This window comes from Monopterus albus, unplaced genomic scaffold, assembly GCF_001952655.1.
Source record: "Monopterus albus unplaced genomic scaffold, M_albus_1.0 scaffold229.1, whole genome shotgun sequence".
In the NCBI taxonomy this organism is placed as follows: Eukaryota; Metazoa; Chordata; class Actinopteri; order Synbranchiformes; family Synbranchidae; genus Monopterus; species Monopterus albus.
In genome coordinates this window covers 66,487-79,260 of record NW_018128109.1, presented here as the reverse complement: position 1 = coordinate 79,260, position 12,774 = coordinate 66,487, and the positions used below count along the sequence as shown (strand labels likewise).

The 12,774-nt window shown below is 40.5% G+C and overlaps 1 protein-coding gene across 2 annotated transcripts in view; it reads left to right on the top strand.

Moving 5' to 3' along the window:
* Positions 1 to 12,768, top strand: part of relt (RELT TNF receptor) — a 24,446-nt gene extending 11,678 nt beyond the window's left edge. The window contains exons 2-11 of one of the 2 annotated variants that reach the window (XM_020619938.1): positions 2,495 to 2,569; positions 2,760 to 2,852; positions 3,485 to 3,669; positions 4,018 to 4,070; positions 4,223 to 4,474; positions 7,122 to 7,202; positions 7,587 to 7,665; positions 9,661 to 10,023; positions 10,580 to 10,708; positions 11,194 to 12,768. In XM_020619938.1, the coding sequence (XP_020475594.1) occupies positions 2,528 to 2,569; positions 2,760 to 2,852; positions 3,485 to 3,669; positions 4,018 to 4,070; positions 4,223 to 4,474; positions 7,122 to 7,202; positions 7,587 to 7,665; positions 9,661 to 10,023; positions 10,580 to 10,691 (1,260 nt within the window). In that variant the 5' untranslated portion in view covers positions 2,495 to 2,527 and the 3' untranslated portion in view covers positions 10,692 to 10,708; positions 11,194 to 12,768. Of the gene's footprint in view, positions 1 to 2,494; positions 2,570 to 2,759; positions 2,853 to 3,484; positions 3,670 to 4,017; positions 4,071 to 4,219; positions 4,475 to 7,121; positions 7,203 to 7,586; positions 7,666 to 9,660; positions 10,024 to 10,579; positions 10,709 to 11,193 lie in introns of both variants that reach the window. The other variant, XM_020619937.1, reaches the window with a different exon arrangement.
* The last annotated feature ends 6 nt before the right edge of the window (positions 12,769 to 12,774 follow it).

The following is a 12,774-nucleotide window of genomic DNA, read 5'->3' as shown; positions in this document are numbered from 1 at the left end:
GAAAAATTTAAGGGGGTCTGAATACTTTCCGTACCCACTGTAGAGGCTCTCAAGGTGGCAAAAAAGAAAAAACAACCAATTGTGTTGCATGTACACAAGTGATACAGTGAAAAAAGTGCACAAAATGTGAATGTTTTAGTCAACAGACCATGAAGTTGTGCTGATGACTGTTTTCTGTAAGGCACAATTTGGTGTTGGCTTACAAAGGTGTGTGTGTGTGTGTGTCTGGTGTGAGTTTTATGCCTTAAGATATAAGGCATAAAACTTTGTGTGTGCGCTGACCACACATACTGTAGCCAGAGAATGAATGGGTTTCAGTGGACAAGTGTTTATTTGCTTACTAACTGTTGTTTAAAACATTGTGCAGCAGCCTCACCCCTCACACACGTGCACACACACACACACACACTCCCTGTTTTAGCTGTGACAGAAGGGGCATGTCCTAAGGATGTGAGGGGTGTGTCTGTGGTCACAGTGATAGTATAAGACATAGCCAGGTACAGCAAATTCTCCACAGACTTGTGCAGGTCAGAAACCTTCTGGCTGCACTTTAATGTCAACTCTCTGTCACAGTTTGATCTTTTTAGAATTTCAGATTTTTAATCTTAATTTTCTTAATTTTTGAGTTTCATATCCAAGTAGTACCAAATACTACTTTTAGCAAGTGTCATTTTAGAGAGCTGTAAAAAAGTTAGAGCATATTTGGTCCGTGCACACAGCATCCTCCCTGAGTTGCCACGGCAACTGTGTCAGTCGCTGCAAATCTGGGGTAAGTATGCTGCTTTGTCTTTATACTCTCTTGACCATTTTCATATTTTGTTTTCCAAACTTGTGTTTTCTCTTCGTCTGAGCTGTAATGGCTGACTTTTTCTATATAATCTCTCCCCTCCTTTCCTCTCCTTTTCTCTACTTTCTACTCCTATAACTATAGTTGCAAAGGTATTCTGGTTTCATGGTATACCATGTTATGAAAATTGACAGTTATCATACCATGCACATTTGCACATTTACCAGTATTGAAGAACTACCATGAAACCGTGATATTTTCTGAAACAGGTATCCTATCATGAAAATCGCATACCATTGCAAACCTACCTGTGATATTCTGCATGCACCTTGCCTGTACTTTCTTTTAAACTTTCATTTGTACTCTGAAAGCTCCTCTGCAATCTATGATCTTATTGAGAAATGCCATTGCTCTTCTTGTCATCATTATTCTCTCCCTCTGTTACATTTTCCAAGCATTTTTACTTTGGTCAGTAGCTGTTTTACCAGGCATATCTGCAGCGTGTCTAATGCCATATTCATGTGGTCTGAAGTCTGAATTATTTTTGTGTTGTGTGACTACATATATGTATTTTTGAAAGAAAAATCTCCACCACAAATAACCTACTATATACTGAAAGAACCAAGGTCCCTCTGATAAAACTAGCATCACCTAGTCCTGGAAATGGGGCTCAGCACAAAGCACACTTAATTAAAGGCAAATTTTTGACTTTTTTTGTTTTATTTTGTCAGTTGATTAATCACACAGTGGAAGTAGTGATTGTACAGAATCTGGAGGTCCAGAGAATGAAAAAGGCCAGAGTTTTGTTCTGCAAAATAAAGCAATCGTCCTGATTTTTTTCATGCATTCATCTTCTCTATCATGATATCACAAAGTTTTGATTTCTACATTGTTATAACCAACCTAAATGTCAGGAAATGCTCATCCCAGGGGCAGCTACTGTACACATGTAAAATGTGTCAGGTGTTGAGAAAGTCAGCATGTGTTGGCAAATAAATATGTTGTAGCCTTAAATATGTATGTGAGTACAGATGGTCCAAAAATAGTCACAGAAAAGCCTGGGTTCATTCACTGCTGTCCATAAAAAGGGCCTGATTCATTTTAAATGTTATTTACAGCATTTACAGCTGCTCCTTACTTACAAGTTGCAGTGCTCTGGATAAAATGACTCAGGTGTTTTTCTGCCATGGGAGCATGTGTGGTTTTGTGTGAGTGTGCATGTCTACGTACTGTGTGTTACTTTATTACTCAGACTGTGGGGACCGAAACCTGTTTACACACTAACACTGTGGGGACTCACCCTTGTCTGGGGACCAGCTATCATTGAATTTTAGTGGCAAATTGGTTTAAGGTTAGATGAGTAAGGTTGGGGTAAGTCTCAATGAAATGAATATAAGTCAATGTAAAGTCCCCACAAGGAATGAAATCAAACTTATTTGTCTGTGTTTGTTTGACAGAATCAAAAGGTTTTGGCTTTGCAAGTGTTGTAATGTCATCACTTATGTTGTGTTGTGATGTGTCTTGTCAAATCTGAGGTTTCTTTTTACTTAATAATAAGTCAGTAAATTGTGTTTGAAAGGGCTTCAGCTGTGCTGACTGAAGTGACTAGATTGATTTTTACTGTGTTTTCAAGCCCATAGATATGCAGACCTGTTTGTGTTTTCAAATGTGACTAATCTTTTTCTGTTCTGTTCTTTTCTCCTTTAGATCTTATGCACATAGAAGAATACATTGAAGAAGATGAGGAACCACCTTTGCTGCTCAGCTCTTGTCCTACTCACGGTAAATATGTGCATTTGTGTGTGTTTATGCAAATAAAAAAACAAAGTTTGCATTTTTGAGTGTGTATGTGTGGGTGTGTAGGTCTTTGCATTCATTCTGATGAGATATCATCGTGATTTACAAAGCATGTGCGCTCAGTTTTACTGCAAACTTCATCTGTCTCATGAGCTCGTGTTTGTGCATCTTCCAGGTGTTCGGCTGTGGTGGGACTGCAGCAGTGCAGTGTCGGTGGGGAGTAGGGTGCATGTGTCTGCAGTGCCCTGCAGGCCAGGAGCCTACCAAGGTGAAAATATAATAGATTGAGAGACATTTTCTATAAATTATATCTCTGCTATTACAATATCTCTTGCTAACAAGCACTTTGTGTTCCTTCTAAACGATTGTTGACCCCCACTACAAACCTTCACCCCATGTTCCTTAATAAACTTTACCCCTCTTAAATACATATATGTTTACTCCCACCTTCAAACCACAGGCCAGAGATCTAGAGTTTATTTTTTAAATGCAAATTGGATGCAAATATTCTTCTTCCCTGCCTTCTAATTTATGTGCTGGGTCACTATATTCAACATAAGTTATTTGCTTCCATAAATCCATGTTTAATGATGCAAACCTATGACATTGCTTTATGACCAGAGTGGGACTTTGTCAAGATGTGGCATGTTTTTTTTGTTGCAAGTTGAATTGATGAAGTTGTAGCAAGTTACATGCTGCTACTGATAACAACACAGCTACCATTTATTACTTAGATATTCATATTTACTTGTGGTAAACAGCCTTAAGGCTTTTTATGTGAAACTGTAAAAAAGATATCATTGTTTTAATTCCCATCATCAAGGCAGGACTTCTAATTAAAAGATATCTGTCCTTTGCACCTGAGGAATGATTCATTTTGTAATTTTGCAAAATTGCCAGGCTTGTGAACAGGTCCAGAGTCCAACAGAGGAAGTGCAATGCCACCCATGCCTGACTGGAACTTTTTCAGACACGTTCGACTCTGAACTGTGCCACCCGCACTCCTCCTGTGAGTTCCTCAGCCGACAGGTTGCAACTCCTGGCACTGTGACTTCAGATGCCATCTGTGGCGACTGTCTACCCGGGTAAGAACTCCCACTCTGTCTCTCTAATGGCCTACCTGCCTGCTTGTTGATCCACCCACAACTGTAGGCCTGATGTTCAAGGAGATTTGCTCCAATATGTACCTTGTAAACTTTAATTTGCTCTAAAATTAAGTGCTGTTATTTTCTCCACACACTGCTTTTACACTCATACAGCACAATACAATATTCACCACATTAAGCAGGCAACATTGAGAACCAGTGGACGTAACATGCCACAGGCTAAAAGTGCTGATTCATTCTTCCGCTGTAAAACATTCACTGATCTTTCCCCTCTCTGTCCAGCTCTCTAATTATGCTCTTTCCTCTTCTCTCTTTTTCCATTTGCAGGTTTCAGCCCACTGCTGCAGGGGAGCTTTCTACCCAGACTCTCTGTGTAAAAAGTAAGTATGCTCATGCAGTGTGTTTACGTTTCTTGAAAATGTGTTTGCATTCACATGCTGCAAAGCACTTCATGGAAATAAAACCCTCTTTCTGCTTTTACCCCCTGCCTCTCTCATCTCTTTTCTCAAATTCCTCTCCTTTCTCTCAGTAGCTGTGCTCGTCAGGACTGTTCGCACAGTGAGTGAAGCTCCTTCCAGTGGTGCAGGAGGGCCAGTTAATGGCACAAGAGTTAGCAGCGCTGCGGAAGACACAGCAGAGTATGCTGTGTTTGCTTTGGTTCCCGTCTTCTGTGTGATGGGCCTGCTGGGTATCCTTATCTGCAACATCCTGAAGAAGAAAGGATATCACTGCACTGCTGAGAAGGAGGGCAGAGATGAAGAGATGGCCACGCCACAGAAAGAAGGTAAGAGAGAGATGAGAGGAGAGAAGTTGCAAAATAACAAGGTTTTAGAATAAAAGAGTTAACATGAAAGGAAAAGATAGCAGCAGGTAGACAGTGGCATGGGCAATGATTCTTGAAAGGGCAGTGTGTGCAGTCACAGTCATTGCATCTCTGTGGCGTGTACTTCATGTTTGGAAGTACAGTGAGCTCACAGAGGGCATCCACAGTAGTTTGATAGCTCCTTGGTATTGATGATTACAGGGAACACATTACTCTTTTTCTTCCAGTACCAATATTTTTAAGCTTCTGTTTATAGAATCTCAGCCACAACCACTAATGTTATTTGTCTTTTATGCTTCTTGGGGCACAAGCTAAAGATCCATGTCACCAAGCCCATGCAGCTAAGCCTGTGTAGTGGCTTTAGAAGAGGCCAGCAGATCTGATTACACACATGTTTGATGCTAATGTCTTTTAAAAGCTGCCTGTATGTACGTAGATGTGATGGAGGATTTCATGCATTACCTTGGTCTCCTTCTCTCCAAGCACTTTGTTATGAAACCTAATAAGACATCCCTGCACCTGAAGGGAATCTCCCTGAACCCCCATCCACCTGCAGCTTGCTTTGTCTACCTGTCTACTGTCTTGGCTCTCCCTTCTCATCTGAACATGATACTGTCCATTCATCTCTCCTTTCTCAGCCAGATCAATAATTCAGTTGGGTCCTCATCTCATGATTTATGTCTCCTCTTTCAGTTCAATTCAATTCACTAAGCTTTATTGGCATGTCCATTTACATATACATGTGTAGTATAGTCAAAGCATTAGCATTTCAATTACAAATATGTAAATTCATTTGCAATTAATGAAGAAAAGACAAATATTTATATAATTTGTTAAGTGCAGTATTCTAGAAAAACAAGAATATAAAAATATTGCAATAATATAGGCTACATAGATAAAAAAAAAAAAAAACAAATAATAATATAGAAAATCAAGAAAGTGTCAGAGAAGTCTGTGTGGTCTGTTTAGGGCCTGTAGTTACAGATGAAATGTGTAGCTGTTGTGCTAGTTGGTCCTTAGGCTGTGGCATGGCAAGCAGCAATAATTTTTTTTTAGCTGATATGGCGTTGACAGGAGGTGTTGTTACTTCTCTTTTCTGACTTTTGTTTTCAGCCTTCTGTCTTTTTTCCCTCTTGTATGCCATCCTTTGAGTGGTAGTGATGCATTGCAAGTTCAGAGAATGCATTGTATGCAATAAATATATATTAATGTCTATTGAAAGAAAACAATAGCAGCTCTCCTCCTCCTCCTCCTGCACAGCTTTCAAGACAGATGATGCAGTGGTGCAGAGTAAGCTAGGTGTGTTTGTGTGACTAACACAGATAAAGGACAAGAGAGAGGAGTATAAGCAGGGTGTCAGATGAAGTTAATAATGATGACAGACAGCTGGTAATACAAAAGTTAAAGACTGCAGGTACAAAGATAAGAATAAAACACTTCTGGTTGTATGTAGCCATCCTTGTAGCAGCGTGCTGTGCGTCTGTCTGCCCAAGTCCTGACTTAGCTAAGGTTAGAGGTAAACATCTTACTCCAGCACTTTCCTCATCATTTCCAGTCAGGGGAACATCCACTGGGACGCATTACAGCAAAGCCAGGCTTAGCTCGGCACAGTTAAAATCAGATTCTGCAGAGATAGCTCTGACTGTGTAGAGCAGCAGACAGAGAAAAGTTAGATTTATTGGGGAGTGCAGTCACAGGAAACCTGAAGGAGGGAAACAGAAAAGCTAAATGTGGAGGCAATAACACCAGAGAGGTCATGAGATTGAGAAAGCTTTGTATGGGGCAAAGCTAAAGGTAGCTGCTGCAGTTTTTGGATTCAGTCACAAGACAGCATTCACAGTAAAGCTGGGGGTCAACAAACTGATGAGTTAATTTCTGAATCTCAAATGTAAAACTAAACAAACTCATCTGAAGACAATAACACAAAAACTGACTGGTGCCTGGGACTCCTCCCTGAACACACTTTATTGTGTGGCTGTGAAATAGATGTGGCTGCTCTTGCACATCAACAGTCAAGGAAACTGAGCTGTTATTAAAGTGTAACGATATCCTAACTTTGCTTATGCAATAAATACATAAATCTTTAAAAAGGCGGAAATACACACACATACTGTGTACAGTACAAATGAAAACTAAATAGTCACATTTTGTTAACTCACAAATACACTGAGCTGCTTAGCATCACACATACACACACACACACACACACATCCCCTTTGTGCTTCAACAGGGCTGAATGGAGCATGATCACTGAGTGAACTATTCTGGACCCCCTGCACCCTCATCACTCTCTTCTTAGCTGCCTCACTGTGCTGTGCTCTTATGGGGTGGTTGCCATGGAAGCATGTCTACTTTTTGTGGTTCAGTCACCCATATCAGTCTCATTGTGTCCTAAGGTGCGATATCCCAGCAGCGACACGCACTGCATGAACAGTGCTGTCTCGTTCTGGCAACTCAGAGTGAAGTTAATGTAATAGCAGTTTGGTGCTATTTGTATGTAATTACATGGATAAAAATGGTAATATACTAGATGTTGAATCTAGAACCTATGCACAGTATACATCTGACAGTTGTAAAGGGTTATTTTCTCTATCTCCGTCTCTTTTAGGTAGCAGTTGTCCCTATATATCCGACGACCTGAATGAAGACACCATCAGTATTCTCGTTCACCTCATCACTGAGAAAAAAGGTATGTGTTCTGCAAACACCAACAGTAATGACAATTGTGAGCCAGTGGTCAGAGCCAATTCATGTCTTGTGGCCTTAGAGGGGAACAAGAGACCACAGTGATGTCACAGAACGTCACACACAACCAAAGATGTGTCTCTGTCGCTGCCTCCTCGGCAGCTCTTTTTCCTTCCATCCTAGATTGGAGGTTAATGTTAGAAAAGGCAGGGAAATCAAAGGTCGCTATTATTTTCCTAATTATGTACTCACATTTGTCAACACTGGAGACATGGATGCTTTGCCCACTGATACACCAATAAGCACAAAATTAATATTATTATTATTAAATTGATATTATTATTGACTGAATTTCACTGTGAGACTCATTTGCATGTGTGTGTTTCAGAAAATGCTGCTGCACTGGAGGAACTGCTGCTAGAGTATGAGAGCAAGCAGATGGCCGCAAGCAAAGGCTCATCAATCAAGTATGAGACAAACACACACGGAAATTGACATGTAGTTTTGCTCAATCACGAGAAGGTCAAGTTTAACACAGAGGCAAAACCCTTATCGTCTGGGTGAGGATAAGGCAGTGAACAATTTGGAAGGACACTCATGCCAAGAGGCTTTAATTAAAAAAAAGTGTGTGCGCATGAGTGTGTGTTTGTACATATGGCAGAACAAGGCGAGAAAAGAGAAACATATACACATGTGTGTGTATGTACCGTATGTATATGTCCTAGACTGTCAGAGAAAAGACAATTGGCATGAATTTGATTATTTCGACCAAATTAACATCAGTATTTAAATCCAAAAGAGTGACGGGAGCATACTTCTGAGCATTTAAAAATCAATAAAAGAGCTGCATATGATGCAAGATTTAAATTGTGACCTCTTCGTTCTGGGCAGCAATTTGCTAATTAGTGTCTATGGACCTTATGCATCCATACATGGGACAGTGTCACTGTTGAAGTGGGAATCCCCCCAGTCCCCACTGACTCACTCCCATGTGCCTGAAGTGACTGTCTCATACAGTTGTAACCGCCGTGTTCTGAGTCATGATTGAGCCAATCCCTCTGTCACTAAGTTCACTGGTTGTCACATAACTTGAAGTCACACAGTTTACATGACCAAGTGTAGTTGTGCTTGGAACTGGGGTTGTAAGTTGTGGCCATTAAAATTGCTCAAGTAGTCTGAAGTTAATCTAAAAAAACAGTAACATACTGCTCTATACCACAGTCTACACCACTGTACTTTGACTGTTGCTTGGCTGTTTATGATAAAAAACACTGAAGAATCATTTGTACTCTCTCATTTTTAAACTGCCCTCTATTCTTTTCTGCTGTGGTGACCCAGCTTCTTCTACACAATCACTAAAGTTCATATTATTTCTCAATATTACAGCATGATAAGTGGACCTAACTGACAGTGAGCAGCTGCTCAGTGGGCTGCAGTAACATGTGGTCTTTAGATTCAAGAACATTGTCACATACACACACACACACACACACACACACACACACAAATAAAAATGACATGCACAGTTATGGAAAGCTTTCAAATCCTACCTGTGTGCGCATATCAGTGGTGGCTGGTTTTGCAGATGTTATCTGGGGTCACTACAGGTCACCGACACACTAGTATGAGACAGTTATACCCAGCTGCATTCATCTCTTCTGCTTTGCACAAAAGAACAATGGAAAGATATAAACTACAGAATCCAGGCGTATGTGTGCAGTGTGCAACATCAGAAGATAAAACTTTATCAGTTTCACTTCACTGGACAGTGGTGGCTAAAGGTTTGAGATGCAAACTTTTGACCAGAAAGTTTCTGGTTGAGTTGCCGGATCAGCAGGATTAAATCCAGGCGAGGACAAGTGAAGAAGCACTGTTTGTCCCTTCTGCATCAACACCACTGCCATGCCCTTAAGCATGGCCCTTAACACCCCATATGCTTAGTGGCCAGCAGGTCAGACTTTGATTGTACTGGGCACCGTCCGGGTGTGAATGTGATCACATTATGTGATTCTGCAAAAGACAGGTGGCCTCACAGTGAACCTACCCTGAGTATTTAAACTGAACAAGGGCTGAGGTAAATGTAAATGTCTGGAAATATTTGGAACTTGTCGTCCTGGTATTATGGTTTGTTGCTTAGCAAGCCTAGTTAGCACAGGTGTAAATAATAAAATGAAAGATGCCTGCATTCCATTTAACTCCTTCAGCTTGGAGGTCCAGGTGTTGTGTATTCTGGCTCACTGTCACACTGTAATTGTTATATGTAACGCCTGTGGTATGTCTGTTGTTAGAAAAGGGCAGTTGATACCCATATTTTAAGTTTGCACTGATTATTGTTTGGTTGGTATCTGTGTATTTTATTTTGTAACTTGCATGCTGCCATCTTTCCAGGGCTCCTTTGAGAAAGAGGTGGGACTGAAAAAATGAGTGTAACTAATCATGTCCTGCTTTTCATCCCCCTACAGGTTCCCGATGCTGTCTCCATTCCGCTCCCTCCCCAGGCTCTGTTCCCATCACTCCCATCTCCACACTATCTCTGGCTTGTCGGGTCTGGCCCCAAAACACGGCTATCGCTGCTCCCGCTGTGCCCAGAGGAAGTGGCCCCCTCTTCTCATTCCTCCTCTGGATTCCCTCAAAGATCCCCTGAAGCCCCCCCAGGCCCTTATTCTGCCCTCCCTGGGCGCATCTACTGACCCCCTGCTGGGGGCAGTGTGTGTCGACACCCACCATACACAAGCTGTTGTGCCAAATACTGTACAAGAAAAAGTGGAAGGTAAAGAAGTCAAGGAGAAGAAGAACGGAGAGCTGACCGTGTTGTCTGTGGGGAGGTGAGACACTTTGTTTTACAATACCAGTCAAACGTTTGGACACATGTTCTCATTCAGTGCAGTGGGAAAGTGTATCCACACCTTTAACTGGCAGTGTACACACAGCTGACACGACACATTACAGGCAATCACTGGTGTAGGACTCTTAAGTAACAGAACAGAGCAGCTCAACTAAATACACTCTAGTGGTGGGATGTAACCAAGTATGTTTCCTGAAATATTGTGCAGTATGGTGGTACTGATACTGTACTTACCTGACTATTTCCACTTTTTGCTGCTTTTCACATCTACTCCACTTCAAATATTGCACTTTTTACTCAACTGCATTTATTTGAGCGGTATAGTTACTACCTTAGGGATAAAATTTTACATACCATTATATATGATCATTTTATCAAATACAAAAATGGTATGATATTAAATAACCCTCATAAGTAGTAGAAAGTAGAATAATAAAGCATCAAACACAGCTGCACACATCTGTATATCAGCAGAGTATCATGACTGAGATGTTATCAGAATGTAACTGTGATCATATCTTTTACTCAATTAACAGATTTCAGGTTTCGCAGATCCCTGAGCAGAAGCCTGCCACTGTGGAAACTAAGACATCATCCCAGGAGCAGAGGAACTCCCTGCCTAGCAGGAAACATTGCTCCTCCTCTTAATCATCTGGCAACAGAAGGTACCAGTGTGCCAACAATAACATGGCTTTTCAGGTTCAGATAAAGATACAGAAAAACAGAAATAGCCTATAGGCAAAATAACATATTGTCAGTATTTTAGACTGAGACCCCCCCAAAGTTTTGCAAATCATGTTTTCTGGGGATCTCATGTCTTGTTAAGGGGAGCTGAACTCCCCTTAGCTTCACCGTAGCTCACACCATGGAAGTTACAGTATAACCTCACACATATACTTCTTCCTTTTTGTCCTATTACTACTACACTATTACTGTTTCCCTCTTATTTTTCTGTTTCTTCTGGCATGAACACTGCTAAGTTTTTACAGTTGAAGTGCTGTGACTAATGAACTGTGAAATGGCTTAAAACAGATTAGTTTGTCGGAGATCATAACTTGGAAATCTGGTGTTTCTGCTTCACACCCTTTTTTGGTCTGCCCCTTGTGTCCTCCCTATGCTTCCTCCATGACATTTTGATACTCTCTTTCAGGTGAAGAGATGAAGAGAAACAGTATGATAATGCTACCTCGCTGAGTTAAACCTCATAGTCTGCCGATGCTGTGACTGGTGGCAGGGTGTGTGTTTTTACATGGCCAACACCAAGAAACCACAAGAGCAGCCTCCTGCTGGAAGAGGTTGTACATGATAAGAGGAATATAACTGTATTTATTATGACATAAAAGATTATTGTATTTCACAGATGTATTTGAGTTACCATCACAGAACTGATATCACAGGTGCTTTGTTGTCCTACGTCACACTGAGACAGGGCAGAGAGATTTATGTGTAGCTTTAAAATGAACAATTATCACAATCTGACACTTGATAAGATGAGATGGAGAACATGAATTTTTGATGCATCCTTGTATTTGTGCTTCCTTGTAAATGAAACACACAGCCTGACATATACACTACATGTAGACAGGCACATCTGCATGAACTCACACTGGACACTGTGGATTAGATAACTGACAAAAACATTAAACTCAAACAACAGTGAGTATAAACCAAACTCTCGCTTATAAATGTGTATGTTTTGTTTAAAAAAAGGGAAACATCAAGCCAAGTTGTCTGTAACGAGGTGCCATGTGAACTAAGTCTGTGAAGGTTTTCATTACCAACAGCTAATCTGGCATGGTTTTGGGTCATGAGGCACTTGGTTAAAGACTAGTAGCACTACAATAAGTATTATTTAAAAAAAAAAAGTTATACAATTCAATATAACTTTGATATTTGAAATATTTTTATAAGTGATTTAGCTCCTCTTGTTTCTGCTCCCATAGAAACTGAAGGTGAATTTAGATTTCAGACCTTGAAGATGTTGAATGTAGTTTTAACAGAAGAAGCTCACTGCAGGTACCAAGTATGTTTGAGCTGAACCTTTGTTTGAAAAGCATCAAGCCAGCTATGGACACCTACCCACAGTCAGTACTAACAACACTTAAAGCTGTTAGACTAGATCCAAGTAGGTGATCAGGGGCCAAATGTTGTTTTACAGGGGCCCTTTATTTAGTGTGTCACAGCATTTTTAACAACACTACAGTTTGGGGCTGTGATTGCCATGTGATTCCTGGGGTGGAAAATTTTAATGGGTAGTTATCACTTTTGTAGAATAGAACATGTAAATGCATGTGCATATGTAAATATGGGTGGGTATACAGAAACAGACCTTACCTGGCTTTTATAGTTTTAGCATACAGTATGCATGAGGTGGTAGATCGCCTGTGTGCTGCACCAGCGATTGACATACAATCAACAACTGGCAAACTCTGACACACACATTCAAGCTGAAATGCTGGCTATAATTGACATGATATATATGATTTTTCATCATTTGCATGCAACATTTCAATATTTTTCTTTTTCAAACTGTTATGGTCTTCCAATCCAGTCCTAAACACAAGCACATACACAGTTGTGTTCACTTGATGAAACCGCTACCGCATAAACATACACACATAATCATTTTATATACTATAATTGAATTAATAAACCAGTGGCTGTAGAGGATTAGTGGTTGAGATGCCAAAGTCATGGAGCTCAGTTGGCTTTAGTTTCTATTGTCAAGGGT